The sequence below is a fragment of the Octopus bimaculoides genome, chromosome 2, assembly GCF_046866305.1.
Source record: "Octopus bimaculoides isolate indiv1 chromosome 2, ASM4686630v1, whole genome shotgun sequence".
NCBI lineage: Eukaryota > Metazoa > Mollusca > Cephalopoda > Octopoda > Octopodidae > Octopus > Octopus bimaculoides.
Genome location: NC_142929.1, coordinates 66732704 through 66752572, shown reverse-complemented (window position 1 = coordinate 66752572; position 19869 = coordinate 66732704). Strand labels below are relative to the sequence as shown.

Sequence of the window (19869 nt, the reverse complement as noted above, 5' to 3'; positions counted from 1 at the left end):
GATTTCCTTCTTCAATTCTATCATAATCAGCTTCTTCTTTTTCTAAGCACTATCCTTTGCACTGACCTTCTTAGGACCCATGGCTAACACAACTAATTATTATAAAATGATAACAAAAAGCACACAAAACTAAAAAAAAAAAACACTGAGGAAAAGTGCAACAGGGATGCTGCCACGAGATAAACACTCAAACTGAGTGACTGGAGGCTGCACTTGTTGGTAGAGGGTGTGTGAGCTCAGTGCCGACTAGCGGTCACTTGTATGAAACTTGCTTGTACTGCGGATTTCCACTCATACTTCAAGACAAAAATTCGCACAAGTCTCAGTTCATACAGGAATGCACTCATACTGTGAGGTTCTACTGTAACATGCAATTAATATCAATATTTATAACAACTTGTAAGTCTGTTACTCAAACTAAAACAAAAATAATAATCCCTAGAATTCTAGTTAGATCTAAGAAAAAAAAGTGGTGTGTGAAGAAATACGAAATGAAAAAGTATGTATGAAAACGTAACTAACATGTCTACGTGGTTAAGTTTGCTTCATGACCATGTTATTTCAGGCTAGGTCCCATTGCACAACACTTTGGGCAAGTGTCTTCTACAATAGCATTGTGTCAGCTAAGGTCTTATGAGTGAATATGGTAGCTGTAATCTTGTGTGCATGTATTTATGTTTGCCACCTGCCCTTTACCCACCCTAATCGCTTAACAAACGTTCATTTATGTCCCTATAACCTAGCAGTTCAGCAGAAGGAACTGATAGACTAATTACCAGATTAAAAATAAGTGCTGAGGTTGATTTGTTTCACTAACCCTACAAGGAAATGCTCTAGCATGGTCACAGTCCAGTGACTGAAACAAGTAAAAGAGTAAGTGAAACAAAAGACTTACAAAAAGAAGTGTAAAAGATGGATCAGTACAAAAATTTTTTTGAATAATTAATTATTGTGTATAAAAGGTTAAAAAACAAATAATTACTTCAGCTGAGATATCCCATTCAAGTTTAATGGGGTTAGGCAATGGTTCAATAATTGTTCCTTTAGTGTGGCCATCATCAGTATATCTGAATTACAAACATTTAATTAGTATTAATCAGGTGAAAATAAAAATAATAAATGAGCAAATATATGTGCAAAAGTAACACTTGTTATGATCACAATTACTTTTTTTTATGGAAAACAATTTTAGATATTTATTTCACAAATAGCTTAAATATTTAGAAAATCCATCTTGTAAGAAACAAAATATTTCAAAATTTATTTAAAAATGCATTAACTCTTTTTATTTAATTATTTACTTTTATCAAGAAGATTAAAACATAATAAAATATTATTTAATTATTACATGTTATAAATTATTTTACATAAATGTATTTTGTTTTTACATTATTTTCATGGACAATTTTAACATTTCTTTAGCATAATAGAAGTTAACCAAGATTTTACATAAGCACGATCCAGTTATTCTTTTGCTGGTGTGTTTCATTTTTTAAAAAATAAATAAAAGCACAAAATACTTAATTTTCAAAGAATCTTTTAATCACAGCAAATGCAAAAATTTGTCAATGTGTTTTACCAGACAAGTTATACAGTTTTAAAATATGGGCATCAGCATGGATTTTTGGAACATGTATTTCAGAATGTCAGAGCTAATGTGATGAAGTTACAAGTTAAAATAGTGATGCTTGAACTATCAAAACATTTAGACATGGCTGTATAGTTTTGGATTCAGTCCCACTGTGCAGCACTTTGGGCAAATGTCTTCTACTATAGCTCCATTCTGACCAATACATTGTGAGTGAATTTGGTAGATAGAGACTGTCACATAAAATATGAGGTCTGTGTGTTTGCCCTTCACTATTGCTTGATAACTGGTGTTGGTTTGTTTACATCTCCATAACTTAGTTTGGCAAAAAAGAGACTGACGGAATAAGTAATAGACTTAAATAAAAAATACTGGGGTCAATTTGTAAACCCTTGAAGGTGGTGCCCCAGCATGACTACAGTCCAATGTCTAAAAACTAGTAAAAGATGAAAGACAGGCTCAAAGGATTCACCCATCATTGACTTTTGAAAAACATATTTCCCTTTATATAAAAACGAATTAAATGTGAATGTAAAAAGTCAATGAAGGAGTTGCTACATGTTCAATTGACCTGCTAGAAAAAACATCCAAATGCTCACAAACCACACTGTAACATCATGACACATCATCATCGTTTAACGTCCGCTTTCCATGCTAGCATGGGTTGAACAATTTGACTGAGGACTGGTGAACCAGATGGCTACACCAGGCTCCAATCTGATCTGGCAGAGTTTCTACAGCTGGATGCCCTTCCTAACGCCAACCACTCTGAGTGTGTAGTGGGTGCTTTTACGTGCTACCGGCACGAAGGCCAGCCAGGAGGTACTGGCAACGGCCACACTCGAAATGGTGTATTTTACATGCCACCTGCACAGGAGCCAGTCCAGCGGTACTGGCAACAAACTCGCTCGAATGTCTTTTCACATGCTACTGGCACTGCATTCCAAGATACAATGTGTCTGAAATTGTTAGAATGCTTTTGATTATATGTCTGCTTAACCAGGACAGACCTGGGGCTAAACAACAACAGCTAGTGTAAAGGTAATTGAATTCTTAAGCTGCTTTATTTGTGTCTCTATTGAAGCAAGTATTTGCAAACTTACTGAATAGAAACACTGAGTTTATGTAAAACAAATATACAAAAGAGGTACAGATATGACTGTGCAGTTGTAGAAGTTCACTTCAGAACAACATAGCAAGGAGTTCAGTTCCACCACGTGGATGCTGTTGGTTGGCATACTGTATTATAGCCAATGGACAATCAATATTTATGAGTGAAACTGGTTAATGGAAATTGAAGAAGCCCATCATATATATATATATAACTCCCAATTCTAAATCTCTTTTTTTCCTCCCTCCTTGTCTAACGTACTGTCTCATAGCGTTGCAACCTCCAACGGTTTTTCAAATAAGTTACGTAGCAATCTTCTCTACCTACAGTTATCATATTCAATTAAAATGTCTTATGGTTAAGCTGGTTCCTATGTATTTCCCTGAAGAGAAGATTACATCTTTATCAACATCACCTATTCCTTTGGAAAGAACCATTTGTAATCTTCGAAACATATGTTGGAAATAAAAGAATTCATTTAACATATGCATATTACTCCATTTATTAAACGTCGAAGTCAATGTCTGAGCATTCAGCTATTGCTGAACGACCTGCATAAATGATTTGTTTATAGTGATCAAATGTTTGGGTTGTGCATTAGCTCACTGTCTCCTTCAAATCAACATTGTCTGAACAGGTGCATTGCGGACCATGCATCAGGTGTCGAAGTGATTGCATAGCAACATGAGATGAAGTGTTTTGCTCCAGAACACAACGCACCACTCAGTCTGGGAATTGAAACCACAATCTCGTGATTGTGGGTGCAACAACCTAACCACTAGGCCATGTGCTCTCATATATATATATATATATATATATATATACATATATATATACACACACACACATCTTATCTTTTACTTGTTTCAGTCATTGCACTGCAGTCATGCTGGGGCACTGCTTTGGAGAGTTTAAGTCAATAAATTGACTCCAGCAAGTCTTTTTTTTTTAAACCTGGTACTTATTCTATTGGTCTCTCTTTGCTGCACCTCTAAGTTATGGGGATGTAAACAAACCAACACTATTTGTCAAACAGTGGTAGGTGGGGACAAAGACACACAGAGATATACACACATAGATAAATATATACAAAACGGGCTTCTTTGTACAACTTCCATGGCTCAGTGGTTAGAGCATCGGGCTCACAGTTAAGAGGTAGTGAGTTCAATTCCTGGACCGGGTTGTGTGTTGTGTTCTTGAGCAAGACACTTTATTTCACATGCTCCAGTTCACTCAGCTGTAAAAATGAGTTGCGATGTCACAGGTGCCAAGCTGTATCGGCCTTTGCCTTTTCCTTGGATAACATCGGTGGCATGGAGAGGGTAGATGGTATGCATGGGCAACTGCTGGTCTTCCATAAACAACCTCACCCAGACTTGTACTTTAGAGGGTAACTTTCTAGGTACAATCCCATGGTCATTCATGATTGAAGGGGTCTTTACCCTTTCTACAACTTCCACTTGGAGAAGAGTACAAACAGGAATCTATGCTAATTCTAATCACTCAGGTAACTTTTATTTTGCTTTCTTTGTCAAACCTAGCTGATTCAGTAATAGATTAACTAAATTATTAATTAAATAATTGATTAACTAATTGGTCAAATGGTTAAGTGAAATAGAAACAGTGCATGTGTTTATTATTGGCATAATGACCCTACCAAGATACAGCAAAATGTTTGAACACACAAGTTCACACTAAGAATTGTTTTCTTACTGTTTTACATTAATTTTTAAAAAATCTTTCTTTCCTAATCTGTTTACCAACAAATACAGACAACCTCTGATCCCAGTAGTACTCACATGGTGTGCTGAAATTTTTTTTTTAACAAGATAATAAAATGAATTTATTGTATACAGTGCTTATATGCACTACAACTTGTCAGAAATGCTAAAAGTGGGGACAGAAAGCAGCAAAAAGTCAAGTAAAGAAAGACAGCAATGGTAACTAAAATGCAAGCATAGTACACAGGATAAAACACAAGACAGTAAAATGAACAGTAAAATAACCATGAAGAGGAAAGTGTGCATAGGCTCATCAGGTGTAGCAAACATTGGAAAATATGGAAAATGTTTGAAGGATATAGTGTCCTGATAAGTAACAACTGATGTAGGTAGTTTATTTCATGCTTTGACAGTTCTGAACAAGAAAACATGTTTCTGAAAGACATTGGTGCTATGCTGCATTTTAATTTTATAAGTGTACCCTAACCTACTCATACTTCCTCCAGCTTCCTATCCAACTGATATTCATGGTTGACCATACCTCCACCCATGTTAACCACTCATTGAATTCTCCTCTGTTCCCTTCTCTATCTATCACTCTCTTTACACACTCTCACAAACTTACTTATCAACCTTCTCATCCTGTCCAATCCTCTGTACCTCTTATATTCACCTTCCTGTACTTCAGAGTATGCCCAATACATCACCACCATCTTCTCTCTTTCCCAACTGGGATAACTACATGTCTCTTCTAAAGCAAGACGTCTGCTCATGTACCTTCATAATACTTTTAATCTCTCGCCATCTGGCACAAACCTACCTCCCTCAATCCTACAAACCCTCAGTTGACGGGTCTTATTTTGTGAGTTATTTGGTAACCTTACTGGTGCCATAACCACATAAAAAGTATCTAGTACACTCTGTAAAGTGGTTGGCATTAGGAAAGGCATCATGCCAAAGCAGACAATGGAACTTGGCAAAACCCGCTGGCTCATTGTCTCCTGTTAAATCCGTCAACCCATGGAAAACAAATGTTAAATGATGCATCCATGGATAGTAGAGATAATGAGTTCAAAAGGGCGGCCATTATTTAAGGCTTTAGAAAATCCATACCAATGTTTGACAATGTTGAAAAATGTGTTATTCATAATTTTGTTATAAACAAGAATAAAACAAAATAATAGTTTACAATATTTTTTCTAAATTTCTGTCTTTAAAAGTTTTTTAATAACTTTTCAAACAAAGTGTGACAATGATTTTTTTTTCTTTAATTCGACCTCCAGTGCAAAGACATTGAGAACTAGACTAAGGTCAAGATATTCAACACTGGCTATTATCACTTCCCTTCACACTCCCACTGATATCAACCAACTGCTTGTATTTAGAATTTGCTAGTAACCATTAGGGAAGCAAGCTTTCTTGGTTGGTTTGGGTCATAAGGCCAAATGTAAAAAAGTGGAAAATGAGAAGGGTGAATTAAGAAAAAAAAATTCTGAATGATTTACACACTGAAAAATCAAACTACTGAATACTGTAATGGTTAAAGCCCACCTCAACTCACTATTTTAAGGAAAAATTGCCTTAAATGGCATCATTTACAGTTTTAAAAGGGAGTTTATTTGAGGAACATTATTTACCTTTTTTAATTAAGCTGTCAGAACAACAACGGCAAGCAAGATAATGCAAAAAAATTTTTCTAATTTTTAAAAATAAAATAAAATTAAAGGTGCATTATTACAGAGATAAATTATTTCTGTTAATTAAATTGTCACTATTGAATATTTTCCTTCTTTGTTCTTTTTTCAAAATAAAAACAAACATACTGAATGATTAAAAGACTGAAGTTTCTATATTATGATTATACAGTGAAAGAGTGAAAGCAAAGTGAGATAAGTAAGTGCACAATCATACTAGCGACTTATCAAACTTCCACCTTTTATTCATTTGGCATGTTTATATATTCTGATTTTTCAGTCATTTGAAATTTGACCTTATGTACAGCCTTTCACAATTGGCCTTGCCATGCCCAGCCTTAGGATCAGCATACATCTTTCTTAAACTACTTAAAACACAATCACCATGTAACAATAAGATACAACACACATACACACACAAAAGTACATCATAGCTATATCCTGTTCCAATCTGCACAGGTCCTGAAAGTGTTTGTAATATCATGGGTAAACACTTAAGCAAACTTACAATTCTGAATGCTACTCATCAATTATGTTGTTTTAGGAGTTTAAGAATTGTATTCCTATGTTTGAACATTTCTAGAAGCTCTGTTTTCTTGTGCACTGAGCATTCATCCATGAATAGCACTGAATTTTGAGCATGGAATAGTTGTGCTGATCTCTGCCCAAACACTTTGTCAGCCCACAGCTGCATGAGTTCATATGTGATTGATCCCCTGTTGGAGACTTAAGTAAATATTCTTTGGGACCTTGATTTTAGATACGTTTTTCAATCCTTTAAGAATGATCATTGTCTTCAACACCTTTCCTGCAGCATTAAAACACACTTTGGTAGCACAACAATGGCTAGCATCTACATTTTTATTGCCAACAAAGTCTATAGTTGTTGAACTCAACATGTCAACGTATACAGGTGTTTCATCCATATTATAAATCTAGTCAGCATCCTTATCTGCTGTTAATACTGGAATGCTATCTAGAGAGTCACTGGTGATTTGTGCCTTTTCTCCAAGTGTTTTATTGTCTGCTTGGCCAACATGTGTAATCTTTCTCACAGTCAGTTTATTCCATTTCATGAAATTGAAAATCCATTTATCAGAACATCTAAAGCTGTTCATTTCAATTCCAAACCTTTTTACCAATTCAAAAGTATATTCCCATAAATGGCGATAAGTTACAATTATATTGTTTGCACGCTGAACAACAATCCACTGTAAGAGTTCAGTCTCTAGATCACTATGTGCTGGTCCTCTACCAATCGATCTGTGCTTTCTCTAGTCTGACATATTAACTCAGTTTCTTTTGTGCACCATTCTCTCAATCGTTTTCTATCAATATCTAAGTCTCTGGAGGCAGCAGATAAATTGCCAGAATGTTCTTTCACTCGTTTAATAGCACTCAATTTTTCACCAATGATATATGATTGTTGAATATGTTTTGATATATTTTCTTTCGACTCCATTATTGGGAATAAAAATCCTTCAAATTTATCTGCAGACGTAGAGCAAATGAACATCTAAACAGAATGCAAACAAGAACACTAACTCTGATTCAATTTTTAACCACAAATAACTGCCCATCCTAATAAACGCTCATGGGCGATCTAATGGATGGGCAGATTTTCGGAAAACCCCAGTAATCATTCTGCCAATCCACCACCCTTAAATATATAATTATTTCTACTACAGGTGCAAGGTCTGAGATAGGAGAAGGGAGAGAGGGTTAGTTGATTAATCAATCCCAGTACATAACTGATGTTTTACTTTACCAACCTCAAAGGGATGAAATGCAAAGCTGACCTCAGTGGGATTTGAACTCAAAACATAGAGGGTTGGATTCTATTTAATGCTTAGCATGGGATAACTTTCAGAAAAGTAAAAGTCTGATCATCAGTTTCTATTTCACAGGATTAAGTTCCCACACTCTTAAGTCCTATATTGTACATTAACCTTTTATTTATATTGTTCTTCTAAATGGGTTAACACCTATCAAATATATTTACACAGCCTACTGAATTCTCTCTCTCTCCCTATTCTTTTACTAGTTTCAGCTTGAGGGCTGTAGCCATGCTGAGGCACTGCCAACTAATGATCCTTCCACATACACACACACACCAAAAAATAAATAAACATAAGCTTTATTCCTCAGAACTATATTGCTCTGAAACAACTGCTAGCTCTTTCACACTCCAAACTTCTCCAGTCCCTAGCAGTTTCACAACTCCTTAACTTGCATCAAGTACACTTGTTATAACTCACCTTTCTCTCACACAAGTTGCCATTGTCAATGACTTCAAGCATGCAACTCCTTTTGACTCATGAACTCCTCCAGCACCAACAATGCTAATGTACAAACTGAATCCTTTTCCATCCTCAAATGTAATCTCCCAGTTAATATTCTCTCCTACATGTAACCCCTGACTAAATAATAGTTTGAAATTTTGGCACAAGGCCAGCAATTTCAAGGATGGGGGTAAGTCAATTATATTGACCCTAGTGCTCAACTGGTACTTATTTAATAGACCCTGAAAGATGAAAGGCTAAGTTGACTGCAGTAGAATTCAAACACAGAACATAAAGATGGCTGAAATGTTGCGAAACATTTTGCCTGGCAAGAGAAAAATATGGAACACTATAAATTTGCATGTCATACTTGTGCAGGGGCCATCTCTGTATCATTCCAATTTCAGAATATGTACAGCCAAAGCTAATGACACTTTTTAAACATCATAAACACATTAACCTCCTTCATTTAATTTTCACATTTCTTTTCCAATAGAATTTATAAAAGCTATAGGTAGTAGTTTTTATTCAAAGTAAACCAAGTATTAAAAGGTGAACAAGACGTATTACCCTTCTTCATTGGATAGTTGCATGGAGTATTCCCACAGATGACTTGTAATTGGTGCATCAGACCTATTTAGAAAAAATCCACACAATAGGGTGCAAAGTGCTGAAGTGATGTGCAGTGGAGCCAAAATGTGATACACAAACCAGAGATAAAGCATACAATATTTTCAAAAGATTAGATTTGAGGAAGGTGGATAATGTAGGCAGATGGAGGTATCGATGATTTATAAGAGTAGGGATAACCCAAAACATCAATTAGATAAGTATGTTGGTTAACAGATAAGAAAGATATTGGGCAGGTAGGTTAGTGAGTAAATGTGTTAGTAGATTGGTAAACAGTTGAAATAAATAGAGAAAGACATGAAAATAATAAAATGTTCAGTGAGTAAGAAAGAGAAAGAGAGACAAAATAAAAGATTTTCTTTTTTAAAGTGCTTAAGAATTATTTGAACAGACACCAACTATAACTATGAAGCTAATGTTATACTTAAGCAATATCTTCTGTTAATGGCAGTTATGGAGATAGAAGGCTAATAACTTTCTTTTGGAAATTCTATAGATTTAATAATGCCCAAACTGTCTGGAATTTACAAAAAAAAAACAAAAAAAAACAAAACTAAATAGTAGTTTAACAGCTTCTAAGACTTATTCCAAGCCCCAAGTTCAATTCGTTGTTCTCACAAATGGAAAGGTAACACTTATAGTGGTTACCAATATTCTTTTGTCACATTAAAGGTCAACCATTATTATTATTATTTATCTTTTTCCTTGCCTCTTTTAATATAACTAGTGTCATTTCCTCAGAAATCTATTCCATCTGTCACCCGATTAAACTCTGCTTATCTAACATTTATCTTCTAAATGTTTCCATATCATTTTTCTCATCCACCTTCAAGAGGAGGAAATAATGTAGAATAGTTCTTTTAAAAAGCATTCCTCTAAAATGTTGTTTAGTGTAGAAAATAAGCTGATGAAGACGAAACTAAAGAATTATAAAAGTAGAAAAGTAAAAAAATAGCACTGATTAAAGTAAAAAAATTAGCACTGATTAAAGAGGAGTTCTGTTTGCTGTTATGAAAAATAATAACAAATATGCAAGTAATAATTAGTGATAGTGTGCAACAGTATTCCACAAGCATGCAGAATGAGTAACCTCATGCAAATCCCACAGATTATATTTTAAAATGTGCAAATAAAGTAAACAACAGACAACTAGAAATTCTGCATACCGCAAGTTTAGGATATCTTCACTGAGAGTAAACTCCCAGAGATGCCCAGTTACTGGAGCATCTGCCCTGAAACAACACAGAGAGTATTATTAACACTATTTTTTTTTTTTTTTTTTGTAATTTGGAGAAAATATAGATGTTGACTAGAAAGAAACATAACATTTGATGTGTCCAATCCATGGTTAATTTCTAGTTCAAACAACATTTATAAAAGTGTTCCCAGTTTGTATATAGGATTACATTGATTTAATGCAGTGTAACAGAGTAGACTCTGCTAAAGACACTCAATGATCAAGTACTGGTGTTAGACTGTGTGAGAAATTAGGTTGAACTTTTCTCTAGCTAATTTAGTGAGAGGAGTGACCTGGAGCTGAATAATAACAATGAGACCAGTGACCTGGAGCTGAATAATAACAATGATGACAACAAAAAATATTTTCTAAAATATACAGAATTTATAGAGATTTATGATTAGAAAAATTCAAATTATGACTGAATACCCAGGCAAATGACAACACATACAGAGATGTCTTTTTTTTGTAGCTGATTTAATACAGGCTATTTTGTTAACCTAACTCAAGGTTATATATACAGATAACAATAAAACTATTATAACAATTACCTTAAGCCATTATCATCATCTGCTCAGTTTTCATATACTATAGACTTTTATTAAACTACTTTACCAATACAACATTAATACTTTACCTATACAACATTAATAGCCACTCTCAGTTAAATATAAGAACTCAAAGTTTAAAGGACATGAGCAAAAGTAAGTTTACTGCTTTTTAAACAAATATGTAAAGCTTAAAAAAAAAATTAAACAATTTCATTAAAAATTGGTGTATTAAATGTTATAAGAGTTATATAAAACCGACTTATTTTTCTCTTTTTTTTCCAAATTTTTAGATTATAATTAAATACTTCTTTGTGATTTGACAGAAAGCAGGAGTTATTCTCAAAACAGAGATTACAGCTGGATGTTTGTAACAGGTGGTTTTATTAAACTAGGGGATTGATAGTCCCTCAGACAGGCTTCCACATAAGGCTCTAGTCAACCTGAGGCTGTGATAAAAGTCACTTTTCTAAGGTGCTGCATGGTGAGGTTGAACACAAAACCATTTGCTTCTGAAGTGAATTGCATAACCACACAGCTATGCCTGCACCCACAAACTGAAGTCGTAAAGTAGAGTAGGCAGACATAACACTGAGCTGTTCACCAGTGTACTAACTATTGGGTTGTTGGATTAATTTGTTCATTTTCTTTTCCATTTATTTTAATCTTTTCTAGTGTAATTTGAATTAACATGAAAAATATTTTTATCATAATATTTTTTATATCTCAATTCTTCCTCTATAATTTTTCTTCATAGTTTTTAAAATTTGATGTCATAAATTTTACCTCTTTTCAAACAAATGATGGAGTGCCAAGAAGAAAAAAAAAACCCAATTAAAATCCTAATTTATCTGACAACCCAATATTTATTGAGTAGTTCACTAGTGTTTTAAACTATCTATGTTTAGATTAACAGTCACATTAGATTAACAATTTACTAAATAAGAAAAAATATTTTGAGGTCACATAAAATTATTGTCAGGAACATAATCAATAACATACAAAACATGCCTGGTAAAATACCAATGTACTGAATATGATTTCTTCTATTGACATAAAGCCATAATTCTTTACCTGAATGGATAGTAGTCATTAAAATTCCACTGGAACATGACTATTACCTATTTCATCACTCTTGGAAAGATGGAAAATAAAGTATATATTGGTAGAATTTGACATCAGGTTGAGAGTTGCAACTAAATACTGAAATACATATAGTCCTCTAGCACACTATAGATTCCTACTACTGTATCATCTTTAATCATGAACTAATAATAATAATACACAGCAAACTTTCTATCAATGTGGAACAACTTACCATGAATGTTCAGCATTAAAACCAACCTAAAACACAAAATAAAAGATTTTAAAGAACTTCAAATTTCTCACTTGACTTAGAAATGAGTAATTTGATTATTTGTAAATTATAAAATATTTATGATACATTTTGTTAGGTAGATACAATAGATTTATGATATTTAAGGATATTTTACTGATCTAAGAACAAGGGATGCATTAATGGAACTCGGGTGATTTTGTATAGTCCAAGTGATAGATATGTCATCACCTGGTAAGTGGATACCTAGTTTAAGTTCCATAAGTAAATGTGTATAACAATTTGGGACAAAAAGGAACACATTTACTTATGGAACTTGAACTGGGTATCCACTTGCCAGGTGATGACGTATCTATCACTTAGACCAGGGGCTTTCAAACTGTGGTCCGCAAGGACAAGATAGGGGGTCCGTAGACAGCAAATACTTTTTATGGGCAATTTGATTTTATATATGTTTTTTAATCGAAATCTTTTAATTGACAATAAACCTATTTGTTAAATACTGTTAAATAAATAAATGTAAAAATATATGTTATTTTAAGCAAATATTTATGTATAAATTTCATAAGCGTTTATAAGGGGGTCCCTAAGGTAAAGCCTGAAATATAAAGGGGTCCGCAAGTCAAAAAGTTTGAAAACCCCTGACTTAGACTATACAAAGCTACCTGAGTTCCATTAATGCATCCCTTGTTCTTCAATTGCTGCTTATGATGTCCAATGTCATTTACTTTTAAAATATTAGCAATCAATTTATAAAATGCTATAGTTTACGAAAAGATTTGGGAATAAAGAGAAATTGTGCCTTATTTACCGTGCCATTTGAACAAACTACAAGTGTGAATGATTTGTCAAACCAACGATCATAACCTTTACCATGGAGCATGGAGCGACTAAATTTGTTTAATTTCGTTGGATCAAGCTGAAAAAAAAAAAAAAATGCAATATACAAATGTAGAGTAAATTTCTGTGTGCAATTAGGTCACAGAGAAAGAAACATTAAACATATCTATCTATTTGCTCATTCTCATTTGGCACAGCTTCATATTGATTAATTGCCTAGAATTCATTAATAAGATAATGAATCAAAACAGTAGATTGTGTATAAAGAATCGGTCTCTCAATCAGACAGTGATGAATTTATATTTTGCTACTGGATGGCACCATGCCCAGATTACCAATTGAACTAAACAGCCACACCAGAGGAAGTGGGTACTAGAGTTTTTCCAGTGCCAAAGAACAAATGGAAAAAGATATTAAATGATGAAGATAATGATATATATATTATAGTAGATTATATCTCAGTAACCATGGGAGCTATAAAAAAAATACAAAGCCCAGCATCACCACCGGATCATTCTACACATCTGTGTAATTTTTCGCGCAATTCCACCCAGCCATTTGACCATGAATCCCAAGACAAGAAATTTATATGTATAGATATAGTGAAGGTGCATGGCTCAATGGTTAGAGTGTCGAGCTTATGATCGTGAGGTTGTGAGTTCGATTCCTGGACCAGGCTGCATGTTGTGCTCTTGAGCGAGACACCTTATTTCATGTTGTTCCAGTTAACTCAGCTGTAAAAATGAGTTGCAATATCACTGGTGCCAAGCTGTATCGGCCTATGCCTTTCCCTTGGATAACATCAGTGGTGTGGAGTGGGGAGGCTGGTATGCATGGGCAACTGCTGGCCTTCCACAAACAACCTTGCCTGGACTTGTGCCTCAGAGGGTAACTTTCTAGGTGCAATCCCATGGTCATTCATGACCGAAGTGGATTTCCATCAACCAAATCTACCCACAAGATTTTGGTCAACCCAGGGCTATAGTAAAAGACACTTGCCCAAGGTGTCACAGTCGGATTGAACCTGAGATCACATGATTAAGAAGCAAGCTTCTTAACCACAGCTATGAAGATATCCAATGCTACTTATAAACTGTGTAAATGTTACAAATATTGTTTAGTAAAGATACAAAAAAATGACTGCAACTTACATCACTATAGCTCTGAGGTTCATCGTCCAGTGTGACAAAAAAGGCAGCCTGTTATATAAAGACAAAACACAATGAAAAATGATGAGTAAAATACAAACCAAACAATATTCAAATGTATGTGATGGATAAAGTGAGGGTAGTATATTGGCAGAATCATTAGAGTGTTAGATAAAACATTGGTGATATTTGTTTTGGCTTTAAACATTCTGAGTTCAAATCCCACAGAGGTCAAATTTGCTTGTTACCTTTCTGGGGTTGACAAAATAAAGTACTTGTTGAATAAAGGGGGTCAATTTAATCAACTGCTGATCTGTGCTAACATGTCAAGGACTGGCATGGCACAGTAGAGCTTAAATCTCTGCCAAACTGTGGAGTTCTGACAAAGGTGAAGTGACACACTGGTTAATATAAACTGCTCTTACATCATATCTATCTTATTTCTTTACTGCCCACAAGGGACTACACACAGAGGGGACAAACAAGGACAAACAAATGGATTAAGTCGATTATATCGACCCCAGTGCATAGCTGGTACTTATTTAATCGACCCTGAAAGGATGAAAGGCAAAGTCAACCTCGGCAGAATTTGATCTCAGAATGTAGAGGCAGACGAAATACCACTAAGCATTTTGCCTGGCACGCTAACGTTTCTGCTAGCTCACCACCTTACATCATATCTATCTGTAGCACAATCATCACACACACATCCTATCAATTACACACACACACACACATCCTATCAATTACACACACACACACACACACACACACACACATCCTATCAATCACATACGCACACCCTATCAATCACACACACACACCATATCAATCACACACACACATATATTCTTTAAAACTAGCATTTTTAATGGTGGAACTTGAAGCATATAAAGCTATAAATAATAGCATGTTAATATGAGGTTAAAAAACCCCTTGGATGGAAAAGTTTTATCTATTTTGAGGTTGACCATTAAAAACAACATATTTTATGCATTTTAAGAGTTTCTTACAGCGTAAACAACATATATTTTTTATTCTGGTAGGAATAAGAAAGGCTGGTTTCTTTCCACAGGTTTTTAACCACTCAAAGTTTTTCTTAGCCTAGTTTTGAATATTAACAGTGTGCATTCTTTGCTTTGGTACCTTACACAACTCATCATTATCATCATCATTTAACATCCTCCTTCCTTGCTGGCATGGGATGGATGGTTTGACAGGAGCTGGCCTGGCAGGAGCCTGCACCAGACTTGTGTGCCTGTTTTGGCAGGGTTTTTATGGCTCCCCGTAACACCAACCACTCTGCAGAGTGGACCAAGTGCTTTTTACATGGGACAAGCACAGGTGAGGTCAATTTGGCATGGTATTTACAGCTGGATGCCCTTCCAAACACCAACCACTTCAGTGTGAACTGGATGCTTTTTAAGTGACACCAGTACTGGTAGGGTCACCAAGTAACTTGCAAGACAAGGGTCCTTTGAGAGGGGAAGGGGCATTGGAGGAAGGGATCTTGTGTCAAATGATGAAAGGTTACAGTGAGATAGAGAGACAGAAAAAGGTGTCTTGCTGTAGGGGTGTATATGGTTAAACTAGTTCTCAATATTTGTCCAAGAAGTACTTATAACGTTACATTATTTCAGACTATTCTTATACAATATTTACATAATTCTCAAATGTTAAATTACCAAAAATTAACCTACCACCATCACCAACATCAATGTTTTAAAGTCTACTTTTTCATGCTTGCATGGAGCAGATGGAATTTGTTGGGGTAAATTTTCTACAGCAGGATTCTCTTCCTGTTTCCAAGCAAGGTAATATTTCCACATGGCTGAATATGTTTTCATGGAAGATTGGAAATGAAGACCACTGCATGTATGACAGTGAGGAGTGATACTCATTTATACTTAACACTTGATGCCAAGGCAAAGAGACATAAACACACACCTCCATGCACACACTTGGACATATGCATACATAAATACATGACAGGCTTCTCTCAGTTTTTGTCTATCAAATTTTCTCACAATGCTTTGGTTGGCCTGGGGTTATAGTATAAGACACTTGCCCAAGATGGTATGCAGTGGAAATGAATCCAAAATCATGTGGTTGGGAAGCAAAATTCTTAATCACATAACCTCACCTGATCTAGTTGTGTAGAAGGCACCTGAGGGAGAGGAAACCCCACCCCCAAAAAACTGGTGTGGCGGTCATAAAGAAAAATAACAGACTTCTTAGACAAGAAAATGAGTGGTGATATGTTCCACAACAGACCCATCTAACCCATACTAGCAAAGTAAAATGCATGTTAAAACAACAATTTCTTGCACATACTGTCCTAGAAGAAACTCAAAATATTCTATGATATTAGTTATAAACTAGTAACATAAATATATGCATGTGTTAATGTATAAGAGGGAAAAGACAGAGACAAACAACACAAAAATCTGAAAAGTAATTAAATTATTTCTTATAACTGACCTTTTCAATAGCATCTAATGAAGTTTTGTTTTTGCCTTTGTTGAAAAAAGTTTGACGAGCCTTTGCCCAACTGACTCTATCACTAGCTGTGAGTGCTGCTAAATGCATCTCACCAGGACATGGATCAGTTCTGTCAGAAACTATTTTCTGTAGCGATCTAGAATAAAAACATTACCTTCTAAATACTCAGATTCTGTCACATTATATGTCAAAGTTTATTAAAAATAAAAATATAAATAATGACAAATGGTTATTTTTTTTACAAACACTGAAACATTTACATATATGTGTGTGTGTATATAATATATATATATATATATATATATATATATATACACACAAACACACACATATATACATATATGAACAATTCAGAACATGATGTGTTTTATGGCTTTTTGAGAATTCAATATTTTGAACTTTTCCATTTTTTCCATGTAGCATTTAAAAAATGTTATGATAGAGAGTGCCATTGGAGATGTGCATATAGGATGAGACAATTACAGCATGGAAAACACATAGCCATTTAAAAACACACAAAGGCTGTTCACTTTACTTAAACATTTATTATTTGTTGTTGAAGTTTTTGTCACACCAACTGTGACTGGATCACTGACACAGTTCCACTGAATTCAGTGAGGTTACAGTTTTTGTGTTTTTGAATGGTTAATATGAGTCTTCCATGTTGTAACTATCTTAGTTTCAACATACAGTCCTAGATCAAATCATTTGCCAGGTAAGTACATCTCTCAACTATATGAGATGCTTCTCAAAAAGTATCTGACTATTTTTCCCTGCATACCGTAGGCTTTTCCTCAAATTGAAAACCATGCTGAAAGGTAATCGATTTGAGTCATGAGAGGAAATTATGAGAAAAGCAATGGCAGAACTCCATAGCATTCCAGAGAAGGTGTTCCAAAGGTGTTACCGGCAGTGGTAGAACCACTGGGAGAAATGTATGAACTCTCAAGGGGAGTACTTTAAAGGTGATTAAATATTTGTGAAACGTACAAAATTGTTTTTTTTTTATATCCAAAGGTCAGATATTTTTTGAATGCACCTCGTTTGAAGAAAATTTTCAGTATAAGTGTACAGACAAGGAAATGTCAGAAAGAAGCTAAAAAGAACCACTCACACTTCTATCTCTTTGGGTGTTAGTAGTCTTCCTCCATGACGAATATACACTTTATAGAATCTACCTTTGTGATAGACAGCAATGTGATTGCTGTCTTTGTAATGAACAAGGGTATCTGAAAGAGGAAAATAGTATAATGAGTGCATTAATAATTGTAACTTAAAAGTTTCATAATTATAGGAAAGATGCAGCTGGTTGACTGATGGGAATACCAATCTAGTAGTGATGGTTGCTTTGTTTAGTTCAAGTTCAGATATGTCAGAGCATACTTATGATCAAAGGGATTCCATATGTGATAAGCTAGTCTTTTTGTATATCTTGGACTACATAGTTTAATGCATACTTCTTTTTTTCAAATGGTAGGGTGTTATTTGATCTTTACTATGTTGACCATCAGGACACTAGATTCTAGGCCATTCTTCCCAGTTTTGAATTTCTGCTATGAGAACCAAGTCACAAAGGTTCTTAAAGTCAACTAGTCCTGAACTAGTTTCTGACACAAGGAATACAATGAACAGAAGGGATGGTACCTTCCTGTACATCCGATTTCCCATCAAAGTCAATGACAACTTTAATCTTCAAACAAAGTTTTCAGTTTTCATAAACCATTCACCTACAACCAGTTTCTAACTAGTTAGATGAAACTCTATCAGAGGTTTTCTATAAATCAACAAATATAAAGTATATTGGTTTGTTCTTAGCTAACTCATTATCATCATCATCATTTTAATGTTCATTTTTCCATACCTACATGAATCAGATGAAGTTTAATAAGGCAGATTTTTAGCAGCCAGATGTCACCAACCCTCACCTGTTTCCAAGCAAGGTAATATTTCCCCATGGCCAAACATGTTCTCAGAGAATATAGGAATGAATGACACTGCTTGTCTGATGTAACAATCATTTTACAACTATCGCAAGATGTCATGGCAAAGAGACACAAACATACATACACATACAACTGGCTCCTTTCAGTTTCTGTCAATCAATTCCATTCACAAGGTATTGTGAGTGGATACAGTAGAAGACATTTGCCCAAGGTGCTACACAATGGGACTGAACCCAGAACCATGTGGTTAGGAAGGAAACTTCTTACCACACAGCTATACCTGCACTTCCACACAGCCACATCTGCACCAAAATATATTTCAATACCTGCTGATAATTAGCTCTATATCTGTCAACTCAGAGCTGTTGTCTAATAACATTAAATGTAAAATATTGAAGACAATGACAATAATGGCGTAGGAGTGGCTGCGTGGTAAGTAGCTTGCTTATGAACCACATGGTTCCGGGTTCAGACCCACTGTGTGGCACCTTGGGCAAGTGTCTTCTACTATAGCCTCAAGCTGACCAAAGGCTTGTGAGTGGATTTGGTAGACGGAAACTGGAAGAAGCCCATCGTATATATGTATGTATGTATATATGTATGTATATATGCATGGACTTTTTTGCAGAGAACCTTGGAGCAGTGTCTGATGAGCAAGGGAACGCTTTCATCAAGATATTGCATCGATGGAACAATGATATCAAGGATTTTGGAATGCAGGAATGTTAGCTGGCTACTGTTGGATGTTATACAGAGATGAACCTGAGACAAAACACCATAGTAAGTCCAAATCCCAAAGATTTCAAGTTGTTATGCATTTGAGTGTACTGTAACTTATTTGTACACACTGCTGGACTGGCTCCTGTGCAGGTGGCACGTAAAATACACCATTTCGAGCGTGGCTGTTGCCAGTACTTCCTGACTGGCCTTCGTGGCACGTAAAAGCACCCACTACACTCTCTGAGTGGTTGGCGTTAGGAAGGGCATCCAGCTGTAGAAACTCTGCCAAATCAGATTGGAGCCTGGTGTAGCCATCTGGTCCACCAGTCCTCAGTCAAATCGTCTAACCCATGCTAGCATGGGAAGCAGACGTTAAACGATGATGATGAAATATATGTGTGTGTGTGTGTGTGTTTGTCTCCCAACATTGCTTGACAACCGATGCTAGTGTGTTTATGTACCCGTAACTTAGCGGTTCGGCAAAAGAGACCAATAGAATAAGTACGAGGCTTACAAAGAATAAGTCCTGGGGTCGATTTGCTCGACTAAAGGCAGTGCTCCAGCATGGC

The 19869-nt window shown here is 35.2% G+C and overlaps 1 protein-coding gene and 1 pseudogene across 7 annotated transcripts in view; both read right to left on the bottom strand.

The window, feature by feature from the left end:
- The window catches only part of LOC106870396 (carnitine O-palmitoyltransferase 1, liver isoform), a 116916-nt gene that overhangs the window by 10635 nt on the left and 86412 nt on the right, over positions 1–19869 (bottom strand). For 5 of the 7 annotated variants that reach the window (XM_052977872.2, XM_052977849.2, XM_014916444.3 and 2 more), the window contains exons 10-16: positions 17752–17866; positions 16617–16773; positions 14139–14186; positions 12959–13066; positions 12130–12155; positions 10193–10258; positions 983–1067 (exon numbers count right to left, since the gene is read on the bottom strand). In XM_052977872.2, the coding sequence (XP_052833832.1) occupies positions 983–1067; positions 10193–10258; positions 12130–12155; positions 12959–13066; positions 14139–14186; positions 16617–16773; positions 17752–17866 (605 nt within the window). Of the gene's footprint in view, positions 1–982; positions 1068–8966; positions 9030–10192; positions 10259–12129; positions 12156–12958; positions 13067–14138; positions 14187–16616; positions 16774–17751; positions 17867–19869 lie in introns of all 7 variants that reach the window. The other 2 variants (XM_089346765.1, XM_089346764.1) reach the window with 2 other exon arrangements.
- LOC128247183 (U6 spliceosomal RNA) lies at positions 8732–8828 on the bottom strand (annotated as a pseudogene).